The sequence below is a fragment of the Balaenoptera acutorostrata genome, chromosome 2, assembly GCF_949987535.1.
Source record: "Balaenoptera acutorostrata chromosome 2, mBalAcu1.1, whole genome shotgun sequence".
Lineage (NCBI taxonomy): Eukaryota > Metazoa > Chordata > Mammalia > Artiodactyla > Balaenopteridae > Balaenoptera > Balaenoptera acutorostrata.
In genome coordinates, this window is record NC_080065.1 from 92,978,395 (window position 1) to 93,003,995 (window position 25,601).

The 25,601-nt window shown below is 39.2% G+C and overlaps 1 protein-coding gene across 5 annotated transcripts in view; it reads left to right on the forward strand.

The window, feature by feature from the left end:
* The window catches only part of FER (FER tyrosine kinase), a 467,575-nt gene extending 445,218 nt beyond the window's left edge, over positions 1-22,357 (forward strand). For 3 of the 5 annotated variants that reach the window (XM_007192081.3, XM_007192079.3, XM_007192080.3), the window contains 2 exons: positions 11,622-11,744; positions 12,947-22,355. In XM_007192081.3, the coding sequence (XP_007192143.1) occupies positions 11,622-11,744; positions 12,947-13,089 (266 nt within the window). In that variant the 3' untranslated portion in view covers positions 13,090-22,355. Of the gene's footprint in view, positions 1-11,621; positions 11,745-12,946 lie in introns of all 5 variants that reach the window. The other 2 variants (XM_057540547.1, XM_057540548.1) reach the window with 2 other exon arrangements.
* The last annotated feature ends 3,244 nt before the right edge of the window (positions 22,358-25,601 follow it).

Genomic DNA, 25,601 nt, shown 5'->3' on the forward strand with positions numbered 1-25,601 from the left:
ATGGGAGAAAATATTTGCAAGTGACACGACTGACAAGGGCTTAATTTCCAAAATATATAAATAGCTCATACAACTCAACAACAAAAAAACAAACAACCCAATCAAACAATTGGCAGAAGACCTAAATAGACATTTCTCAAAAGAAGACATACAGATGGCCAACAGGCACATGAAAATATGCTCAACATCGCTAATTATTAGAGAAATGCAAATCAAAACTACAATGAGGTACCACCTCACATCAGTCGGAATGGCCATCATTAAAAAGTCTACAAATAATAAATGCTGGAGAGGGTGTGGAGAAAAGGGACCCCTCCTACACTGTTGGTAGGAATGTAAGTTGGTGCAGCCACTGTGGAAAACAGCTCCTCAGAAAACCAAAAATAGAATTATGATATGATCCAGCAATCTCACTCCTGGGCATATACCCACACAAAACTATAATTCAAAAAGATATATGCACCCCTATGTTCACAGCAGCAGCATCTACAATAGCTAAGACATGGAAACAACTTAAATGTCCATCAACAGATGAATGGATAAAGAAGATGTGGAACACATATACAGTGGAATAAAAAACGAAATAATGCCATGTTCAGCAACATGGATGCAACAAGAGATTATCATACTAAGTGAAGTCAGAAAGAGAAATACCATATGATATCACTTATATGTGGAATCCAAAATAGGACACAAATGAACCTATCTATGAAACAGAAACAGAATCACGGACACTGAGAACAGACTGGTGGTTGCCAAGGGGGAGGGGGTGGGGGGAGGGGTGGAGTGGGAGGGTGGGATTAGCAGATGTAGCGTTATGAATGGATAAACAACAATGGATAAGCACAGAGAACTATATTCAATATTCTATGATAAACCATAATGGAAAATAATATTTAAAAAAAAGAATGTATGTGTATGTATAACTGAATCACCTTGCTGTACAGTAGAAATTAAAACAACCTTGTAATCAACTATACTTCAATTTTAAAAATTGATAAAAAATAAAAAATAAAAAATAAAATGCAGAACAATTTAGATGAGGGAGAGATTTTTAACAGGATGAGAAAGAAGTGGGGAGTATTTGTTACCGAATCCAATGAGGGAGTTCCTGAGTGTCTACAAGTGTCATGGCAACCCTGAGAAATTTAGTTCTCATAGACTAAAATTACTGCAGATTGGCTCTGAATCCTAGCACTTTTTTAACAAGAGAAAACATAAATATTTTATGAAAGTCTTATTTTTTGTTCCACTTCTTCCATGTTTTATGCAAATATCAATTTATGATTGGTGGTAAAATTTTGCCTCATTTCCAGGGGTCTTTTTTTCCCCACAGATTCTTTTTTTCACTTTTGCCCTCAGAGTAGATGAAATGCTGCCCAAGTCTTCATGCAGTGTGGGGTTAGGGTAGATGGGAAACCCCTTCAGTCTAAGAAACCTCTGTGAAATTTTGGCTTAGGGACATAGAATTAAAGTTATTTTCACCATTATTTTATCATTAGTGTTGTCATTTAATTTTTGAAAAGATGATGCATAAACTTGTTTTCGTTTTGTTTTGTTTTGTTTTAGTCAAGCAGTATGTAAAGGCCCTACAATGAAATGTAAGCCCCTCTCCCCACCCTTGTCTCTAGCCATGTAATTCCCCTTCCTAAAGGCAAATACTCTTATCATATTGTTGTATTCTTCTCAGAGATTTCTCAGCCATCTAATTGTACGTATCTCCCCCCCTTTTTAAGCACACAGTGGTAGCGTACTACATAGCCTCCTCCGCATATATTGCCTCCTCAGTACAGCTGTTACCAAAGGTACTGTGATTGTAAGGGGCAAATATGATACTGATTTCCAACTAAGGAATAAAACAATCTGTGTAACGATCATTAAAAGAACTTTTTTCATTTGTCACCTGGGAACTTGGGGCTGATACAACCCATAGAAATTTAATTACTGTGAAGTAACTAAGTACTCTGAAATGCAAGAGAGGTAGGATTTATAATGTAAAGAGTCCTGGATCAGCCATCAGGACCAGGTTTCCCAACCAGTCATGTCATTAGTTGCATGACCTTAGCAAGCGATCTATTTCTCTACACCTATGTTTTCTAATTTGCAAATGAGAATGATAGTATCTTCCCCTGCAAAGGGTACTGTGAGCATCAAATGAGACATGGAAAACTAGCAATGTGCTATATGGCTGTAAGTAACTTTTAGCCCATTACAATTATCCAGCAAGGTTTCAGGTCAAGATGGCAATATAGGTAGATCCTGAACTCACCTCCTCCCACAGACACATTGACTCTACAGCTACATATCGAACATTTGCCCCTGAAAAAAAACCTAAAAACTAGCTGAGCAATTCGTACACATTGGGCAAAGGAGGAAAAAAGCCACATGGGAGCAGGTAGGAGCAGCTGACTTAAAATGTTGCCCTAAATCCCACCCCTGGCTCAGTGACCCACAATCAGGAGGGAACTCAAAACCTATAGCTTCTCCCTGAGGAGTGAAGGAACATCAGGCATCCTATCTTTTAAGACCTGCACCTGAGAGATGAGCCCCCAAAACATCTGGCTTTGAAAATGATCTGGGCTTGCATCCACGAGGCCCTCAAGGCTTTAGCAAGCTGAGAACTGCTTCTTAAAGGGCTCACCCACCACAGGGCCCAGCGCAGAATCAGCTAATGGAGAGACTCCTAGACTTTACATGAAAGAGCTTCACTTGCTAATCTTAACACATTAGCCTGAGGGGCAGGCATCTGATTTAATGCATCTAGGGCCCTGACAGGGTATCTCTAGGGACAGAGGCTGGCAGGCACCATCTTCATGCTTTCCCTCTGCTATGATCCAAAGTGCCAGTATCTCCCAGAGGGGAGCTTTTACACATGTCTGGTGGCCTGGTTTTTGTAGCTGCCACCCAGGGGACACCCTTTGATCACCAGGCTCTGGAGACCAGGGGTCGTGTATTCCTGGAACCCACAGGACTGTAACAATCTGAGAGTGAGTTTTGGGCAGACTGCCACCTCCCAAGGCACTGCACTGGCAGCAGACTGAAGCACACCCCCAGTCTTTCTGATAAAGACCATTTGCTTATCCAGGAGCTTTGGCCTGAGGGGCAGGCTTCTGGTCTGGCACACTTCTAGGGGCCTACAGAATTGCTCTCAGGGAATGAGGCTGGTGGATGCCGTCTTTGTGCTATCCCTCTGCCTCACTCTAGCTCACTGGTATCTCCAAGAAAGGAGCTTAAACACTTGTCTGGTGCCTCAATTTTTTCAGCTGCTGCCAGGAGACACCTCTACATTGCCTGGCTCTGGTGACCAACAGGGCTGACACTCCTGGGTCCCACAGAACTGAGAAAGCGTTCTTAAACAGCTACCACCCTCAGGGCACAGCAAGAGGCAACAGACCCAGGAGCACAGTCTTTCCGTGAAAGGCCTATAATCTTGTGCTGGAGCTTCAGCCTGAGGGCAGGCTCCAGGTTTGTCACACATCTAGAAGCCTATCAAGGTGCTCTCAGGGAATGCAGGCCAGAGAACAGTATTTTGTGACTCCCTCTGCCTCGCTACAATTTGTCAGTGTCTCCCAGAAAGGAACTTATACACTTGTCTGGAGCCCCTATTTTTGTGACTGTAATCCAGGGGACATTCCAGATCGCCTGGCTCTGATGGCCAGCATGGCTTACACTTGCAGTCTGATAGGACTGTATATATTTGCATGCTTTAAAGTTGCTGCCCGAGGGTCTGGCTTCCAATCAGCCTGAATCTATGTGCTAGATATTCCTCTTTGGGACACTGACAGGTCTTGGAACACCTTCAACTACTAGGAGATATTAAAAAATAAAATAGGCTGCTTGGACAATCACAAAGGCTTGAGAGACATCAGAGAGTTAGGTCAGAGCTGGATGGTAAGTTGTATCTCCTACAGGAGGCCACTCCTACAGGTCTGGGGGAGGTGGCTGTTTCATCTAATGTATGGAAACGAACACAGAAAGTCAAGCAAAATGAGGAATGTGTTCCAAACAAAAGAACAAGATAACACCTCAGGAAAAAACCTTCACGAAACGGACATAGTTTATCCACCTCATAAAACATTAAAGGTGGTAAAGAATGGATGAACATAGTGAGAATTTCAACAAAGAGATAGAAAATATAAGAAGGTACCAAAGAAAAGACATAGAGTTGAAGAATACAATAACTGAATTGAAAAATATGCTAGAGAGGTTCAACATCATACTACATGAAACAGAATAAAGGATCAGTGAGCTCAGAGGGCAATGGAAGTCATCCAATCACAGCAATAAAAAGAAAAAAGAATGAAAAAAGCCAAGAGAGCTTCAGGGACTTATGAGACAACATCTAGCAGACTATTTGCATTATAGTAGTCCCAGATGGAGGAGAGAGAGAGAGAAAGGGGCAGAAAACTTATTTGAAGATATAATGGGGGACTTCCCTGGTGGCACAGTGGTTGGGAATCCACCTGCCAATGCATGGGACACGGGTTCAATCCCTGGTCTGGGAAGATCCCACATGCTGCGGAGCAGCTAAGCCTGTGCGCCACAACTACTGAGCCTGTGCTCTAGAGCCCGTGAGCCACAACTACTGAGCCCGTGTGCCACAACTACTGAGCCTGTGTGCCACAACTACTGAGCCCGTGTGCCACAACTACTGAAGCCCGCATGCCTAGAGCCCATGCTCCACAACAAGAGAAGCCACCACAATGAGAAAGAAGCCTGTGCACCGCAACAGAGAGTAGCCCCCACTCGCCACAACTAGAGAAAGCCCTCATGCAGCAGCAAAGACCCAACACAGCCAAAAATAAGTAAATAAAAAAATAAATAAATTTATTTAAAGAAAAAAAAAAATATAATGGCTGAAGACTTCCTACCTGGGAAAGGAAAGAGACATCCAGACCAGGAAACCCACAGTGTTCCAAATAAGATGATGAACCCAGAGAGACCCACACCAAACACATTATAATTAAAGTGTCAAAAGTTAAAGAAAAGTAAATCTTAAAAGCAGCAAGAGAAAAACAACTTGTTATATACAAGGGATTCCCCATACAACTACCAGCAAATATTTCAACAGAAACTTTGCATGCAGGAAAGGAATGGCATGATATATTCACTGTGCTGAAAGAAGAATACTTCCAACAAAGAATACTCTACTTGGCAACGTTATCATTCAAAATTGAAGGAGAGAGAAAGAGTTTTCCAGATAAGCAAAATCTAAAAGAGTTCATCACCACTAAACTGGCCTTACAAGGAATGGTAAAGGGACTTCTCTAAGCTGAAAAGAAAGGTTGCTAATTAGTAACAAGAAAATATATGAAAGTATATATATCTCACTGGTAAAGGTAAATATGTAGTAAGGTAGTGGATCAATCACTTATAAAGGTAGTATGAAGGTTAAAGACAAAAAAAAATAAAAACTATAACTACAAAAATTAGTTAAGGGATATATACAAGATAAATAGATGTAAAATCTGACATCAGAAACATAAAACAAGGCAGGGGGAAGTGAAAATGTAGAGCTTTTGAATGTGTTCAAGCTTCAGTTTTTTTAATCAACTTAAAAATGTAAGTTGTTATATGTAAGCCTCATGGTTACCACAAAGTCAAAATCTATAGTAGATACAGTAATGATAATGAGAAAAAATCTAAGCATACCATTAAAGAAAGTCCTCAAACCACAAAGGAAGAGAGCAAGTGAAGAAGTAAGGAACAGAGAGGAACTATAAAACAGCAAGAAAGGAATTAAAATGGCAATAAGTACATACATATCAATAACAACGTTAAATGTAAAGGGACTAAATTTGCCAGTCAAAAGATAGAGTTGCTGAATGGAATAAAAAATAAGACCCATCTATATGCTGCCTACAAGAGACTCATCGCAGACATAAGGACACACAAAGACTAAAAGTGAAGGGATGGAGAAAGGTATTCCATGCAAATGGAAACCAAAAGGAAGCTGGGGTGGCTATATTTATATCAAACAAAGTAGATTTTAAAACAAAGACTGTAATCAGAGACAGAGGAGGGCATTACATAATGATAAAGAGGTCAATCCAAAAAGAGGATATAAAATTTGTAAATATTTATGCACCTAACATAGGAATACTTAAATATATATTAAAAAAAAATTAACAGACCTAAAAGGAGAACTAAACAGCAATACAATAATAGTAGGGGACTTCAGTACCCTACCTGAGTCAATGTAAAGATCAGACAGAAAATCAGTAAGGAAATGTCAGCCTTAAATGACACTTTAGACCAGATGCACTTAACAGATATATATAGATAGATAGATATCTATAGATCAGTATACACATGCCATCCAAAAGAAGCAGAATACATATTCTTTCCTAGTGCACGTGGAATATTCCCCAAGACAGATTATATGTTAGGCCACAAAACAAGTCTTAATAAATTTAACAAGACTGAAATCACATCAAGCATCTTTTCTGACCACAACGGTATGGAACTAGAAGTCAATTACAAGAAGAAAGCTAGGAAATTCACAAATATGTGGAAATTAAACATGCTACTGAACAACCAGTGGGTCACAGAATAAATCAAAAGAAAAGTCAAAATTACCTTGAGACAAATTAAAATGGAAATAGAACATACCGAAAGTTAGGTGATGCAGTAAAAGCAGTTCTGAGAGGTATGTTCATAGTAATAAATGCCTACCTCAAGAAACAAGAAAGATCTCAAACAACATAACATCACACCTCAAGGAACTAGAAGAAGAAAAAATAAAACCCAAAGTTATTAGAAGGAAGGAAATAACAAAGATCAGAGCAGAAATGAATGAAATAAAGACTAAAAAGACAATAGAAAAGATCAATGAAACTAATAGCTATTTCTTTGAAATGATAGAATTGACAAAACTTTAGCTACACTCAGCAAGAAAAAAAGTGACAGAAACCAAATCAAAACAGTTAAAAATTAAAAATGAGACATTACAACTGATACCACAGATATACAAAGGATGGTAAGAGGCTTCTATGAACAACTATATGCCAACAAACTGGACAACCTAGAAAAAATGAAAAAATCTCTCAAACAAAAACCTTCTGAAATTGAATCAGTAACAAAAAAACCTCTCAACAAAAAGAAGTCTAGGAATGAATGGCTTCACTGGTGAATTTTACCATACACTCAAAGAAGATTAATACCAGTCGTTCTCAAACTCTTCCAAAACAGAAGAAGAGGTAATACTCCCAAACTCATTTTATGAGTCCATCATTACTCTGATATCAAAACCACATAAAGACATCACAAGAAAAGAAAATTACAGGCCATTGTTCCTGATGAACACAGAAGCAAAAATTCTCAACAAAATGTTTAACAAACGGAATTCAGCAATACATTAAATAATAAAAGGATCATACATCATGATCAAGTGGGATTTATTCCAAGAATACAAGGATGGTTTAACATTTGCAAATCAATCAACATGATGCACCACATTAACAAAATAAAGGCTAAAAATCATATCATCATATCATCTCAATAGATACAGAAAAAGCATTGGACAAAACTCAACATCCCATTAAGATAAAAATTCTCAACAAAGTGGGTACAGAGGAAATGTACCTCAACATAATAAAGGTCACATATGACAAGCCCACAGCTAACATCACAGTTCACAGTAAAAAGCTGAAAGCTTTTCCTCTAAGAACAGGAACAAGACAAGGATGCCCACTGTCACCACTTTTGTTCAACATAGTATTGGAAGTCCTAGCCACAGCAATTAGGCAAGAGAAAGAAATGAAAAGAATCCCATTTGGAAAGGAAGAAGTAAAACTGTCCTTATTTGCAGATGAAATGATATTATATAGAAAATCCTAAAGTCTCCACCAAGAAACTGTTAGAACTAATCAATGAATACAGTAAATTGCAGGATACAAAGTCAAAATACAAAAATCTGTTGTGTTTCTATACACTAATAACAAAGTATCAGAAAGAGAAATTAAGGAAACAGTTCCATTTATAATTGCATCAAAAACAATAAAATATCTAGGAATAAATTTCACCAAGGAGGTGAAAAACCTGTACATTGAAAACTATCAGACACAACCAAAAAAACTGAAGAAGGCACAAATAAATGAAAAGATATTTCATGCTCATGGATTGGAAGAATCAATATTAATAAAATGTTCATACTACCCAAAGCAATCTACAGATTCAGTGCAATCCCTATCAAAATTCCAATGGCATTTTTCACATAACTGGATCAAATAATACTAAAATTTTCGTGGAACCGCAAAAGACCCTAACAGTCAAAGCAATCTTGAGGAAGAAGTACAGAGCTAGGGGCATCATGCTCCCTGATTTCAAACTATACTACAAAGCTATGGTATTTAAAGCAGCATGGTATTAGAATTAAACAGACACGCAGATCAATGGAACAGAATAGAAAGCCTAGAAATAATCCCATGCATAAATGGTCAATTAATTTATGACAGAGGAGGCAAGAATATACAATGGGGAAAGGACATCTCTTCAGTAAATGTTGGGGAAACTGGACAGCCACATGCCAAAGAATGAAACAGACCACTATCTTACACCATATGCAAAAATTAACTCAAAATGGTTAAAGACTTGACTATAAGACCTGAAGTCATAAAACTCCTAGAAGAAAACATAGGCAGTAAGCTCTAGTGCTGGAGATGAGTTTTTGGATTTGACATCAAAGCAAAGTCAACAAAAGCAAAAATAAACAAGTCAGGCTATTTCAAAGTAAAAAGCTTCTGCACAGCAAAGGAAACCATTTACAAAATAAAAGGACACCTACCGAATGAGAGAATATATTTGCAAGTCGTATATCTGATAGGGGTTAATATTTAAATATATAAAGAACTCATGCAACTCAAGACAAAAAACAATCTGATTAAAAAATGGGCAGAAGTTCAGAATAGACAGTTTTCCAAAGAAGGGATATACATGGCCAACAGTTTCATGAAAAGATACTCAACATCACTAATCATCAGGGAAATGCAAATCAAAACCACAGTGACTTATCACCTCATACCTGTTAGAACGGCTGTTATTAAAACAAGAAGTAACAAGTGTTGGCCAGGTTGTGGAGAAAAGGATCCCTCCTCCACTGTCGGGAGGAATGTAAATTGGTGCAACCACTATGGAAAACAGTATGGAGGTTCCTCATAAAACTAAAAATAGAGCTACCATACGATCTAGCAGTTCCACTTCTGGGTATTTATCTGAAGAAAACAAAAATGCTAACTCAAGAAGATATATGCACCCCTGTGTTCATTTGCAGCATTATTTACAATAGCCAAGATATGGAAATAGCCTAAGTGTACATCAATGGACGAATGAATAAGGAAGATATAGTGTGTATATACAATAGAATATTATTCAACCATAGCAAAGAGTGAAATCATGCCATTTGTGACAACATGGATGGACCTTGAGGGTATCATGCTAAGGGAAATAAGTCAGACAGAGAAAGACAAATACTGTATAATCTCATTTATATGTGAAATCTAAACAACAACAACAAAACCACTCTCATAGATACAGAGAACAGACTGGTGGTTGCCAGAGTCTAGCAGTGGGAGGTAGGGGGAGGGTTAAGGTGGTCAAGAGGTACAAAATTCCAGTTATAAAACAAATGAGTCATGGGGGTGTAATGTAAAACATGGTGACTATAATTAATAATACTATATTGCATATTTGAAAGTTGCCAAGAGAGTAGATCTTGAAGTTCTTATTACAAGAAAAAAAATTTTTATGACTATGGATGGTGACTATGGATGGTGATGTTGACTAGACTTATCGTGGTGATTATTTTGCAATATATGCAAACATTAAATCATCATGCTGTACACCTGAAACTAATATAATGTTGTTAATTATATCTCAATAAGAAAAATAAAGAAGTAATTATTAATTAATTTTTTTAAATTATCCAGTAAAACCAGATTCAAAAGTCAAGGTTGCAGGGCTTCCCTGGTGGCGCAGTGGTTAGGAATCCGGCTGCCAACACAGGGAACACGGGTTCGAGCCCTGGTCCGGGAATATCCCACATGCCACAGAGCAGCTAAGCCTGTGTGCCACAACTACTGAGCCTGCGCTCTAGAGCCCGTGAGCCACAACTACTGAGCCCCCGTGCCACAACTACTGAAGCCCACGTGCCTAGAGTCCATGCTTGGCAACGAGAAGCCACTGCAATGAGAAGCCCGCGCACCACGACAAAAAGTAGCACCTGTTCGTCGCAACTAGAGAAAGCCTGCGCACAGCAATGAAGACCCGACGCAGCCAAAAATAATAAAATTTTTAAAAAAAAGAAAAAAAAAAGTCAAGGTTACAGAGTTAGGTTATAAGCTTTCACTTCTAGAGTGTGATCTTAATTTATAATACAACTGGCCATTCTTGATATCTTCCCAGATACTATCTTACAAAAATAAGGTATTTGGCTCTCTATGCCTTGTACTTCCTTAAAGAGTTAATTAGTCTTAACTTGTAACCATTGAATGATTTTCATGAAAAGTTTTAAATTATTGGATGCCAAACATGAAAAGAGTTGATATGCAGACAGGGAAACTAATCTTCCTACCGACTAGCATAGTGAATGTCCGTAATTACTGTCTAGTAAGAAGGAAGCTAATTCACACAGCTGGAGATGATGATCAGCAAGTACACTCCAAACTCTGACGTCAGAGCAGTTATAGCACAGGCGTACTCTCATTCTCATTGCACTGTTTTCAAGAAAGAGAAAAGGCCATCCTACTCAAAGTAACAAGACATTTTGAGAGGATGGGCATTTATACATCCCGGAATGGCAGAATTATGTTGGAAAATCTTGAAAATTCATAGCCTTTTCTGCCTCCCCTCCTTGATTTCACATTCATTCCAGAAGATATCTGGTATTGGCTTTTATCTCCTTGTTTCTCTAGAAGATTACCAAGGGAAAAAAAACTAAACTAAACTAAACTAAGAGTTAGCTTATGTAATTCAGTAAAGCAGGTGCACCAAGATATTTTGACAAAACACAGCACCATGTAATTTAAAGAAGTTGTTTTTATCAGCCAGCTATGTTAATTTCTACTCTATTCAAAACACAGAAAAATGTATTTTCCATAAATGAAACTATCAGTGGAGAAAATGAGAACTTTAAGCGTGTAAGAATATCTGTAAACAGTGATGAGTAAAAAATTGAAGTTAAGAAACTTTCCTTATTGCTTTAAGTTTGTTTGTAATTTTAGTAGAAAGAAAATGATGCAGGCAGAAGACAAAATTGCAGAACTCCAACTTATTTAATCTCCTAGGCATCGATGTGTACAAATTTATATCTTTTTTATATAAACCATCCATCTCATTTAGAGGCCACAGAGAAAGTAAGCTTGCATACTGAGTGAATATTTGTTCTTGGTGGGGGAAATGTGATTTGGAAGGTGGTTTGGTTAAAGTAGCAGCCTGAAGACTATTCATTTAATTGGTAATATTACTACTCCTGGAAAGCAAAACTAGTCAAGAAAATAAGTTCACTAGTTATTGAATTCCTGGTAAGTTTAAATATGTTAATATGTGACTGACATAGACATACACAACCAGAAACGGTCACCCGCTTATCCAGTGACCTGAATGTGGTTTTGTTCGCCCTGCAGGGAGATACAGCTCTGAGAGTGACGTGTGGAGCTTTGGCATCCTCCTCTGGGAGACCTTCAGCTTAGGGGTCTGCCCATACCCTGGAATGACAAATCAACAAGCTCGGGAGCAAGTGGAAAGAGGTGAGCCAAAGACACGGGGTAGCAGTGTTCACACCCAGCCCGGGCAGTGCTGGTGCCGTGTCTGCATTTCCTGCGAGGAGGAAGGGGGTACTCTTGGGCACGCGATAGAAGAGCTGCTGGTTAATCTACTTTTGAACTTTATGGATGGTGTGGCTCTTACACAACCAAACCAACAACAACAACAACAAAGACTTTAAAAGATAGATCCCAGCTCTTTGAAAATGGAAAGCTCTAGGCTTTTCTTCCACTCCCGCTGCCTGGCATGACACCTGCAAGGCTGTGCCATTCGCTATCTTCCAGGGAAATAGGAGACTGAGGTAGACCACCTATTTTTTATTCTATGCCAAATAAACACTGTTAATATTACTGCAAAGTGAAATGCAGTTAGACTTCAGGAAGAAGTTGAGAATTTTGGAACAGTTCTGAAGAAGCCCTATGGTGTTCTCAGATCAGGGACAGGAATAAGCAGGTGACGGTGACACCCTCACGTGCACTTGTGTAGTCCCCGGCTTTCAACAACAGCAACACAATACTTTCAACAAAACACCAGTGCCCTAGGGTCAGGCCCCTCGAGGCGGGTATGGTTGTAGAATCGGGTGTAGGAAGATGACTTTCCAGCTTCCTTCCTCCCTTTTCCTACCGCTCCGGAGGCAAATGCACACAGGCACACACATACCGCCCAGCACACTGCCGGGACACTGCCAGTTAACTTTGAATGAAAGATAATATTCTTCTCAGACCGTAAAGGAATATGCCTCATATTCATTTTTATTTCACTTTTAAATTAATGTTTATAAATCCTCATCCTTTTCCTCATCTTTAAAAACCTGAGTTGTAGAGATGATTTTTTAAAACTCTGCCTACAGCATCTAAAAGCAAATTCTAAAAGCAAATTCTAAAAGCAAATACTTAGAGCAACTGAAACATGCGTTTGTATGTGATGTATCTTACATCAGACTTTGTGACAAATGAACAAACAGAAAATGGGTTCTTTGAACTAGAAGGTAATGATGTTGCTCTATTAATATTAAAGTCTGCATTACTTATAGAAAAAAAATCAGTTTGCCCCGAAATGGATTTTTTTGTTTCTATTAACCGACAACATAAGGTACTAAAAATTACAAACTGCATAATGCCCTATGTGAACATTTATATCTTATCCCCATTCTAAATTCTCTGTTCTTCTTCTCTTGGGTCTTCAGGATACCGAATGTCAGCCCCTCAGCATTGTCCAGAGGACATTTTTAAAATTATGATGAAGTGTTGGGATTATAAACCTGAAAACCGCCCCAAGTTCACTGAACTTCAGAAAGAGCTCACTGTCATCAAGAAGAAAATCACATAGTGACAGAACAGTGCAAACTCAGCCTCCAGGACTTGGTCCTCCAGCAGAGTAATATTGTTCTTCTCGTTAACAATGAGTTTATACCACGTTATGTGCAACAGTCTTCTAAGGTTATTTTTTTTAATTAACTGTTTTTTAAATATGTGCCGTTAAAAAAAGTCAAAGGCAAATGCATTCAAGAAACAGGTAGTCCTACCAAGGGCTTTCTTAGCTCACCACAGCAATCCTGGCATTTCAGCCCTTTGTAAATAGAAAAGCACAGGCTCTAAACGTGAGGGGGAACCAATCCATCTTTTTCACACCAGGACCATCAATGTTTCTCAGAGATTTTTTACTTCAGACCCAGTTCACGGCTGCTGTCCCATGCCACAGACCCTACTCGATCGGTGCTATCAGCTGCATTGGTAATGCCATGTCTGCAGGACACATTCCAACCAAAGTTGGCTTTCTGCTCTGCCAAGGCAAGAGTGTATTTGTAAACATCATTTTATATTGAGAATTATTTAGACCTCCTAGGGGTTTTCTTTCCTTTCTCGCCAGAAATAAGCGCAGTGTAAGAATCCTCACATTCCTGTCTTATTGGTAAACCTGTTGTTTCCCTCCCCTTTTGTCCAGGCATCAGAAAATGATACCTGGAACGTCCTCAAAGAGCTCTTAATTGAGGCCACAGCTTTTAAAGAATGTTTCAGACAGCTGTGATGGCAAGAAGTAAGTTGGAACAGGAGGACGGTCTGGAGAAAGGGGCAGCTAAAGTCATCATCAAAGAGAAGGAAAGGAAAATAGAAAATCTGCCTTCTTACCAGAGTTATGCCTTTACACACACACACACACACACACACACACACACACACACACAGACGTGTGCTTTATTTTATGGTCTGATTCATGAAAAAGGTTTTAAGAAATGTTTTCAGGAGTTCATAGATAGAGCCTTCTTGTCAACAAAAAATTCTTTAGAGAAATTCCAAAGCACGAGTCTACAGAAATAGCAGCATAATTTTAAGTACCTTCATTTGAGAGGAGACATCCCAGAATTTAATTCTGTTCATTTGTGCCAGTTTCCAGAGCTGTCAGAATATGATGATTCTAGTTCATAAACACATCCATGTGTGTACACACATGGGCGTGCACCCCACACACAGCCACACACACGCACATAATACCGAGAAACCTGGCAGGTATGAATGGAGTAAATGGTTAAGAAGTCAGGTGAACCTTATTAAGGAAAAAGCTGTAGAGATAGCGCTCCTTTGTCCACCTTCCCCCTCATTTACTCTTATACTGCTACCTGAAAATTCTTATCATTAGCCGACCCATATATGAGCACAGTTTGGAGATGCTTCATATGAATAAAATGTAACAGAGTTTAAACTAGGACTGTCTTTAGCTGAATCTTAGCTTCATCCAGGGAACTTACCCCATGGTCTGTATATAGTTGCCTCTCAGGATAAATATGTGTGTAAGAGATGGTCACGCTCAGGGGTAAATGTGGCCTGGGAGCTTTTAATAAGTGCTCAGGCCTGTGTCCAAATAGCACAGTAGTGATTATTTGGTCTACATTCATTGGAAGAGCTTATGGGATAGAAAATTCCTCCTGCCCCCTCCACATATTTGCTGCCTAGGAATATCACTGCGCACAACTCACACCCAGTACTACTTTCAAGAGTAAACAGGATAATACTGAGGAGAAAAATGGCTTGTGTCTACCACTTCAATCTCCTTGAAGTTTCACACACATTTAATGATTACCACATCCAGACGAAAATGAAAGCATAATAAACTCGCCCACAAAATATTGCAATATACAAAGTAACTGTTTTAATCAGCATTGTTTCCCTTCTGTCAAATATTATGAGTAAAATGAAACCTTCTTTTCATGGCATATACTGTGGTAAATCAAAGCAGACTCATGAATTAAGATTAAGAGCTCTGGTCTTCAGGCACTTGGCCAGCCTTCAAAAGCAAGAATAAAATGGCGACATTTCCACCCTTTGCCAGTATTTCCAAGTGCATCTCTCTGTAATATTCTTTGCTTAAAGAAAACAGCCTCCCATCACTTAGCAGCCCCAATGCTAAGCTCTCAGCAAAGAGAGAGAATGTTGGTTTGGGCTTTAATTTTGTGAACAAGACCTGAAGCCTAATCATTGCATTCTGGTGTAGAGAACGAACATGGTATTGATATTTCACTCATCCAGGCTGTTAGAATTTGCAGTTCACATCGTAACTCTGTGCTTAAATTAAAGAAGCTTTTCAAAACATCATGACATCTGCAGCATTTAAATTCTATTTTATTCTTTGTCCCAAAGCAGGCAGTGGTACAGTTCAGGATTAATAACTCATCGGGAGTCTTTCAGGATCATATCAGTTATATAGAATATTAAATTTAATATAGGCACATGCATTAAGAAAAACTTATGCAGACTATTTTTTACTGTTAACTTTGTTGTGCTTGAAGCATAATTTATTCATCCCTTCTGTCACTGATAGTTATTGGAATTATGTACTTTAGGAGGCTAATCCATACCCAAAAAGCATACACACAAATACTCCTCTGAATTTGCAAGTTGATATAGGGAAAGGTTTCAGGAACACATAAAATCCTATGACTTGTTTAGTAAGAAAACAGTAACCAATATTTTAGTAACCAAAATTGCCACTGGTCTGAATGTAATTCAGCCAGATCACAAATCTTTGTGTTGTTAATGGATTTTTCACGCGTTGCATCTGTTACTCCTATGTACTTTCTGTCATAATTCCTTAAATTTATGAATATGGAGGGGGGGGTGGTAAGCCCAGGCAGCCTGACTCTCACCTGCATTTTTCTATCTTGAATCACCAAGGAACCTTTATGAGAAATATTTAGGTAGTTCATCATTTTTCAAGGAAAGAAATCTTTTATTGTCAGATTAACATTTATCACCAACATGTGAAACCTAAAATTATTTTGCACTCCATGTAATCTAAGGTTACTTCCCAAAGCCAACATATTCTTTCTCTTCTAGGAAATAATAATAAAGGATGAATAGGTTTTGTTTAGACTTTCAAAACCAGAGGTTTCATTTCAGTCCATCCTGCCACTAGGTCCCCAGTGAAAGGTCTTATGTAATCATTTCTCTCTTATCTCCCAAATTTAATATAGTCAATAAAATTCTTCATCCATAATTCACCATTTTATCACAAATACAATATTACTGAAACCTGTTACTAGCACACCAGTGTAGAACATGAGTCTAATTGCTTCAGCCAATTTTCAGTACACATTTCACAACTGTTTTCATTTGAGGGTTGTTTTAAAAGAAAAGAAAATGTTTAGTCATGAACTAGTCTTAACTTCCTTTAAACCATGATATGGTTTTCTTGTCTGTGTTATACTCATTGTTTCAGTTTTGCCATATAGTTTTATATAAAGTTTGGCTAATACCACTAAAATAACCGTGGCTTCACAGTACTGGTATGACTTGTGTCAAGAAGAAAGTGTTTTAATTATACTATATGCCACACACTGAGGATCTTGTAGTGGGATAAACATAAAAATGAGAACGCAAAAATACATGTCTAGGTCGTATGTTACTGTCATTCGGTTACCTCAGTCACACTACTTTCCAGTTCACTCATCAGATGTTCTAAAAATGTACCTGCAAACCTTCCCTAGTATACTCTATGGGCACTGTTCTGTGGCTGTGTGTCTTCTGACGTGAGATCAGTTGATACTTTCTGAAAAGAGGGTTTGTTTGTTTGTTTGTTTGCCTCAACCCTCTTTTTACATATACGTACCCCCCCATCACACCATTGGTATTTTAGTTGTTTCTTATCAACAGAATTGATTGTCCATAAACACTATTCTGAGTCATGTAAAGACTGACTTTTGTATTTAGGAGGTCAGAGCCCTCACACAAAACAGAGAATAATGCAAAATACAATGAACAAAAAGGGACAGACAATTGAAAAAAACATGGTTTCTTTATGTATTAATATGTTAATTAAAACAAAGATTTTATATGAAAATGAGTTTATATTACAGTTCCATTACACTATTAAGTTAGCATGAAAGTTTACCATTAAAATAAAGTATTACCTCTTTTTACTAACTCTGATTTGCTTATACGTACCAGAAATTTTTATTAAATATTTTAGTTTTATTTATTTTTCTCTGTTTTGATTAGTTTCATATCAAGTCTGAATAATATATTATTTGGGAAGATCCAGAACTACATATTAATTTCTGCCAAAGAAAATATTCTAATTAAAAGTCAATATTTCATGTACCAAGATTACCTACTTGAAGGAGATACTGCTACAGTTGTAGAGTCCCATAAAATTCTCCTTTAAAAAATAGTGCTATAATACAGAAAGTGTAAAACTGTATATCTTAGTCATAATTCAATTTAAGGAAATATTTGTAACCCCTTGAAGACCATCCTACTGCCTCATACTGATTCAAAGATTAAATTCTGAAATGTTAAGTGTAGACATTAAAGACGGCCTAATAAAGACTGAGATTCTTAGGTGGTAGAAAAATCCTACTGTACGAAATTCCTAGTCACTTTAAACTGGGGAGATATAATGAGCATAGGCTTCAGCACATCTGTTACTAAGGCACGGAGGCAAACGTCTACAAAGGCAAAAGAGGAGAGCACCAGTTATTCTAAGGCAGGATGATGCAGCCCCTACAGAGAGTGTAGGATAATTAAAGTGGAACGAAGACTTGGACAACGTCACTAGGAGGCCTGAGGAGAACAGTGCCACCAGGCCAGATCCTTTCCTACAGAAAATTTAAAAGGTACCAGAGTCAAAAGAAGCAAAAGAGGTCACCTGCCAGCGTGTGGGCCTTCATGTGAGCAAACCAGACACCTCTCCCTTGCATGTGTAGCAGCCTCTTATCCCCAGCTCAGAGGCGACGCTGTGCTGGGCGACACATGCCCATTGTCCTCCCAACTAATGGGTTTGGCCGTATCTGCTTAGACTTTTAACAGAGACTTCTCTAAGTCTCTTTGTATTTGAGTTAGTGATACTATTTCTTCAACTAAATCACTGATTATTCACACCTCATTAGAAGTCTGGTTGCAGTGGGGCTGGTCTCCTAAGTGAGAGCACGCTGAGATCAGCCATGTCACCTTTTGACTGATGTTGACTAACTGGCTCCTAGAGGTACCCCAGAGGGACCTTCCTCTGATGAGCGCAGCTCTGGGGAAACATGGAATGCAGCAGGGAAGGAGGGGAGCACCGATTAAATAGCCATGCTCCTTGTCTTTATACTAATAACATGTGAGGGAAGGAATCTCAGAAGCATCCTAAAGCCAGTCGCAGCGCAGCATGGCTTAGGTCAGACATGGAAGGCAGAAAAAGAGACACCCAAAAAGGAAGATTGAAGGACAGGAAGGGCAAAAACAAAGTGCCAACGCAAAGTGACTCAAGGGCTCACCTTCCAACAAATAAATGTGGTATCAATGAGGGAAAGCGAATCCTCAAAAGGGAATTTTGAGGTGCTTCCCGCTGCATGGTATTAAACATTACGTACCTCTCAAGTTTCTACAACACTTCTTAAAGGGCACTAAGTGGGGTATTGATTTGATTTTCTTTATGCTCCCTATAATCTCAAGAGCAAGCCACTGTTGAATGAGAATTACTCTTGCTTGGTTTTTCTGGAAGGCTGCAGGTATGACAGTGGTTCAGCCCACTTCCTAAGCAGTAAGGAACTGAGGGTGGCACACATATGTCTGGGGCAGCCAGCATTGGAGGAAAACTGCTGTGAAATTTCCTTCTTATTATTTTATGAAAGAAAAGATACCTTGCGGGTGTCTCTGCCTGCAACATAAAGACAGATTAAGCTTCCCTCCTTGCCAGCAAACTTGCAAGGGCTCCCAAAGAAGAATATTTAGAATTCACTCTAAAAAGATTCAAATATTGAATTTCTAAATTATCTTCCCAAACATTACCACTAAAGTCAGAAGATGTGAGAGTTCTACAAAGTAATAAAATGTTCTAAGTGACGGTAATGACCCTGGTAGCAGAATTTTGTAATGTTTTCCCTCAGCTTTATTCCTTCAGAAGCTTTTTCTCAATATCTGCCATGTCAGGTTCAGGGAACCCTACTGGGTGCTAGTTTTTCTAGGTTTTTTTTTTTTTTTCTGGTTGGTATTTCTTTTTCTCATGTTCAGTTTCTTAATCTTTACCAAAACAGAAAAGCCTTTTCTCATCAGCTTTTATCAGACAGTGTCTTAACTGGCCTAGACCAAACGGTTTCTCCTCACGTGCTCAGGAGGCCCTTGCCTTACAGAGAGCTCCCAGGCACCCATTTACCAGGCCAACCGCATACCCTGTGTGAGAGGCCCCGAGGCACATGCAGCTTAGAGCACAAAGAGGCCTCGCTGTAGTCTCTGTGGTGGGGATAGGACGACTAGGTGGCAGATGTGTTTGATGAGTTACACTATCAATAGAGGTTCTTGGGAGATTTTCCCAGGATGGAAAGATCATTGTGAGCAGATGTGTCCAGGGAAGCAGCCTGTTGACTTGGCCGAGTAAGCTCACTAGGTGACCTGCCTCCAAAAAAATGTTAAAACACTAACAATGATTATTTTAAAACCCCGGACATTTTCAATTTTTCCATTCCACTCTTCTCTGCCAGTATTTTTTATTGTTTCCTTCATACTTCTCTTGTCAGTAAATGTCTAAAAGTATTTCAGTTGCACAATGTCAAAGAGTTTTTCCATAGCTTCAGAAAAGAGGGTAGCAAATACAAAGACTCAGGTTTAAAATAAGGCAATCTACCTAGAGACACAGACCCCAAAGCACTACTGTGTTGAAACACAAACTCTACAGTTTCCCCCAGAGCGGTACCCTTCCTACAAAGCCAAACTTAGTATCAGAATAAGCACCTTCTAGATGCTATCCAAAGCAGATTCTAAAATGACATACGAAGAAGCCAGATTTCAACCATTAAAGCAACAACAGAAACACTACTTTAATCCCTTTGTACTCAGTTAAAACATCCATGCAAAAACTATCAATAGAACCATCCAGGCAGTTCATCTAATGAGGAGCTAGTACCTTATTTTGAAAGCATAGGATGGATGTCAATGGGAAATAGCAATGTTCTGGGCAACACAGAGTAAATATAAGAAGGCCATAAAAAAAAAATCCCAATTCCCACATTGAAGCAGCAAAAATCTGAGAATGAAAAATGAAGTTGTATATGAGCCCAAACTTAGTATTTTCTTCATGTAGCTCTTGTCAAATTGTACAACCTTGGGGGTCCTCTTTTGAGTTGCCTGAAAAATCCTTATGAAGCAAAAAACTAAATCCACCCTGCAACCCGCAATGGGAGCTTGAATTTCTAAGTGCCCTGGATTCAGAAACTTAGCGGCTGAGAGGGAATCTGGAATGTTATTACTGAGATCCCAGGCAAAAGGCCCATCTTGGCAGTCTTTGCAAGCTTGCTAATCCATGCTTTTGTTAATTTTTAAACATGGAAGATGGCAGAGTGGTAGGGGTGAGGAAAACACCCTATTATCTACAAATTTTTTTACAAATAATTTTACTTGGTAGAAATAAACTTGCCTCCTTGCTCTTAAGAAATGCCAGACTGTTGTAAGCAAATGGAAAGGGCATGGTGCCCAGAGCCATGCTTAATATGACCGTGAAGTTTTCTCCTAACCCAAAGTATAACAGTTCTTGTATTTAGATGATAGGATGCTGTGAAGGCCCATCCCCTGCCGGTCTAATTGCTTTGCCTCAGCTGCAAGTGGAAGACCAATTCCAACAGAAATGAACTTATTTGCCATAATTCCTCCTCAGGTGCTAGGCCTTTCACACTTGGAATGCATGCAAAATATACGTGTTTTAATGGAATTCACTATTTTGGGCTTTAGTGTCCAAGAGATTGGTTCCACAAGGTTCACCTGATTCCCCATAACAAGTATATTTTATAATCCTATGATTCTAAATCCAATCCCAGCTATAGGTTCTGAGCATCAAATCAAAATCAAAGATAAAGGGGAACTGGTAGAGAGGGGTTTTGTTTATTTCAGACTCATGACCAAAGTGGCCCAAAATGTGAAACTCCCTTTCACTTGACGAACATTTCACCATATGAAATGCCAGTTACCCCACAGCATCCTGTGACATAATCAGACTCTCAACATGGACCAGTGGCCAGGAGCACACTTTTCATGGGCCATTTCTGTTTATCATTTTCCTTCATAAATCATTGAGATTTCTCACTAAGAGAGCTTTATTAGTCAGAGGTGTATAGGTTTTATGTTTAATTTATGTTAAATATATTAAATCACATGGCCTACTTAAGCAACATATGAGTATAGCAGGGGTTGGTGGCAGTATGAATTCTGCTGACTTTATGTTATGGTTTCTTTGTGTTTCTCTTGGTATGGTCTGGTGAGTACCCTAAAAGATTAGAACTCTCTGAAGTCATAGCCATACAACCACGTAGGGTTAGGAAAAGCCAGATGAATGCAGGAGAATAAAATCAAGTTGTCAAAGTCCCAGGAACAGCCCTGACTTCTTCAGGAACTCAAGCAAACGGAAAGCAAAGACAAAATGTACAAATGGCGCCCAAGCCATTTGACGGTGGGCGGCCCACTGGCCTAAGGCACTGCATGCTCCTGGCACAGACCCACAGTGAGTGGTTGCAGAAATGTGACTTTCTGGGTTGCTTCCACTTCCCTTTGTTAGAAGATGAGTGTGGGATGACGGGGTGGGAATGGGGTGTGCCCTCAGCCCCCCATGGTACAGATGTTCCATCTGCAAGCCTCATGTTGAGCAAAGCACTCCTGTGGTTTACAGTTTCCTTTTAGTGCCAATATTGTCAGGTTAAAGCACCTTTAATCTTCTTTTGTTGTTATTTTAAAATAATATATTTGTTAAGTGGATTAAAGAAACACTGGAAATAGGGTGCTTCTTATAAAACGCTAAAGTGTAAAACACAGAAGCAAGTCCTTTGGTGAGTTTATCTGGCTTTGTAAACAAGTCTGAAAATGAATGAGAGAAATATCTAAGCAGTTAGTTGTCTGTCTTTTACCATTTTTAACTCGGATCTGTATTTAACACTTATTTATTTGTTAGTTTTACATTCAGAAGAAATACACTTTGAACTTCAGCTAACATTGTAGGGTGTTTTTAAATTGTTTTCTACTTTTTTAAAACATGATTTCATCATTTTTGTAAACTTAGATCATTTTTGAATAGCCCTTTTTTCTTTTCCAATAGACCAATTACCATGCATAGGTCTGTGGAACTTTTTTTTTTTTTTTACTGTATTCTTATAATAAATGTAAATATTTGTAGCAAACTGTGCCTTGTCTTGTTTAATCTTTCCATCGTGTTTATATTTCTTTCTTTTCCATATAAACATTCTCTAAGCAGAAGAAAAGGAAGGAGAGATTTCCATGGTAACTGGCCTCCTAGGGATGTAACAGTGTATAAAAAACCATTAGCTTTCAGTTTCTCTGTAATTAAGCTTCTGAGTTCTGATGATAATGGGTGTGTGCTGCTTACCCTCCAATCACTGCTTCCTCTGTTTAGAAATCAAAACTGAAATATAGTTCAAGTCCCATTTCTCTGTGCGGACTGGCTCTTTGCCAGGGTTTTTGTTGCTGTTGTTTCATAACACGATTTGTTTAGACATAACAAAAGGATTTAGGGGAGAAAGGTGGCTGAGAAGGATGTTTGGAAAGAGAAGCTGAAAGCTGCTGCTGCACGGCAGTTACAGGCGTGCATCCTTGCCTGGCTTGTGTACAGGGCTGAGCTGGTCACAGAGCCAAGATGATGCTGGACGACTGTTTACCCTTCAGTCAGCAAATCGATAACCTTTCTAAAACGGCATGCTGTTATTTACACAGTTTCCCCTGCGTTAAACCAAGCCCTCTCCCCATCCCTGATCTTGGATTGGAAGAGGTAACCACTCCCCTCTCAAAAACACGTTTCCTGTTTGTGGGGCAGCCCCCAAGCTTCTTAGGACAAGCAAAACGAATCCATACAACCCTCTCCGACCTTCCTGTTCCTGCAGCACTCTGGCTGACCAGAGCTGGGTGTTTCTGGCCCTTGGTGAATCCTTTCACCATAACTATTAATTGTCCGTCTGAGATTGCATCCTCATCTCTGGCAGGTTTGATTTCTGACACAGCAGCCCAGACAACCTGTGCTTTTACTGACTTCAATTAATTAGGACCAGGTGCATCCATCACCAAGGGAGGTTGGCTACTGGACTGAAGTTCCAGTCCCCAGGATGGATGAACAGCATCTCTGAAATTCCCTGGAGTTCTCGTGGTATTTAAAGTCCTAGACTTCACTGTACATCCCCCTCTGGCTAGTGATTTCTTTAGGCAGATGGCAATGATGTTGCTTGCAAAAAAACATGGATGTAAGAACTAGTTTCCATTAATTAAAAGCATCAGTGGTTGTTCCTTCAGGTAAAAACAGTGTAAATGAAGTGTATTTTGAAACTCCCCTAATCTGCTACAATTGGACTGACCCAGCACACTTAGGCCAAACTCGTGACTACAGCTGAGTCAGGCTGTTGGTGCTACTTCCAAAGGCATCTGACATCGAAACAAGCATCAAACTGGGAGCTAGGAAACCTATGTTCTCATGCCTGGTTGGACTCTCACTAGTTTGTAAACGTGAACAAGCCACATCACTATCTAGGCCACAGTTTCCTCAACTGTAAAACAGGTTGGACTAAATCATTACCTAGTATTAAAACTTTTTTTTTTTTTAATTTTGCTTCTCTAAAAGCATCCTGATTCCTTCTTCAGTATTTAATGTAGTCCAGATGGTGCCTTCCCACTATGGAAGCCAAAGGACCGATCCATAATCTTTATTTACCCAATTGGATACTTTCTCCCAAAACTGAGTCTTGAAGGACAGATGAAAGAGTTGGAAGGCATTGTTCCTAGGAAAATACTGCTGTAAAGTTGCCCTAGTCCTCCAGAGCACCCTTGGTTTCTTCCCATTCCCAAGCCTCATTCTCTAGCCTCCTATTGACCTTGGAGCCTCATGATGGCCTTCCAGCTCATTCCCTTTTACTAAGCTATCCATAGAGCAGTTCTGTTGCCTGCGGCCAAGGATCCTGGCTGATTCAGTGATCTCTAAGGCGAGGCCCCTTCCAGCTTTGGGATTCTGTGATCTCCCAAGTCTTCTCGGGGTCACTTTAGAATCTCTGAACACCAGCACTGTGCAGGATGGGTTCTGTTCTCTTGCTTTCACAGTGCAGCTGTCAGAATTCCAGAGTGATGAGAAAAAGGAAAATTCCTGAAAGGTTCAGTCATCTAATGTGCTGATTATCTAAACTGAGCCTTTGAATGTCTCCCCAGCTCTGGACCTAGGGAATTCAAAATTATAAATGTTTCTTTTGCAGTCTCCCTGTGGTGACAGTGGCACCATAGGATAGTTAAGTGATAAGGTCAATGGACTAGAACATTAGAGAGGCTAATTGATCTATCACAGCAATATAAATGCCAAGAATTAATAGAAAAATAAATGTCATGGGAAGTGGAGATATTGACAACCTTAGAAGCTATTCTCTCCTGGCCTCTTCCCACCTTTCATTAGGGCTTGGTCTTGTTCCATATTCAGAGGATCTTTCCCTTTCATGCAAACACATCCAGCCCCCAAACGTTTCCTTCTAGACCTGGGTAAAAGCCAATGAATAATTTAAGCCTGTTGGGTTTTTATCCCAGTTTAATTTTCCAAGCAGCCTCTGGAAGCCTCCCCTCTGCCCCCCCTGCCAAATGTCAAGGAATGAGTATGACACAGTCATACAGCATAGCAGGACTCGAAGGAACACACTGAGGATGTATGTGCGTTATGAAAGGGAGTGAGTGGGCAAAGTGGGAGGATTTGCTCACTGATGTCCCTCACTGAAGCTCCTGTTGCAGCAGCCAAAACCCCAGAAACCAGGCCTTTTCTATTCCAGAACTGTACACTTCATCAGTCTTCCAGGGGATACCAGTCAGAGATGGGAACATCTCATCTGCTATGGTTGAACCTTTCATCTCAATCAAATCAGGGGACAGGCAGCCATCTGCCCCAGCCAGTTTAACTCCTAAATTTCATTTTATATCAAACTAAATCCAGCCTCTCTTCTACGTCACTCTGATGCATATAGAAAGTTAGAAATGGGAGACCAGCAGATTCACAAGAGCATATCTCCTGTCTTTGCTTCATTGTTCTCTTTCTCAAACCCTTTCTCGTGGCTTGAAATCAGTCCTATATCAGGATACCCTCACAGTTTTTTACCCCAAAGTAGATGTTCCATGAAAATAATCATTGGTGTATATTAAAGTACATTCCTCAAGTCCTAATTTGGGAAGACCAGAAGTCATCTACAAGGTTAAACATAAGGTAAAAGAGGAAAATTGTAAATAAAAACAAAGTCCAATTATAAAGAGAAAAGAGAGGAAACCAGATATCTAAAATCTGTTAATTACAACGAGGCAATACATTTTACTGAATTTCCTGACAACCAAAAAAAAAAAAAAAAAAAAAGGCTGAAAATT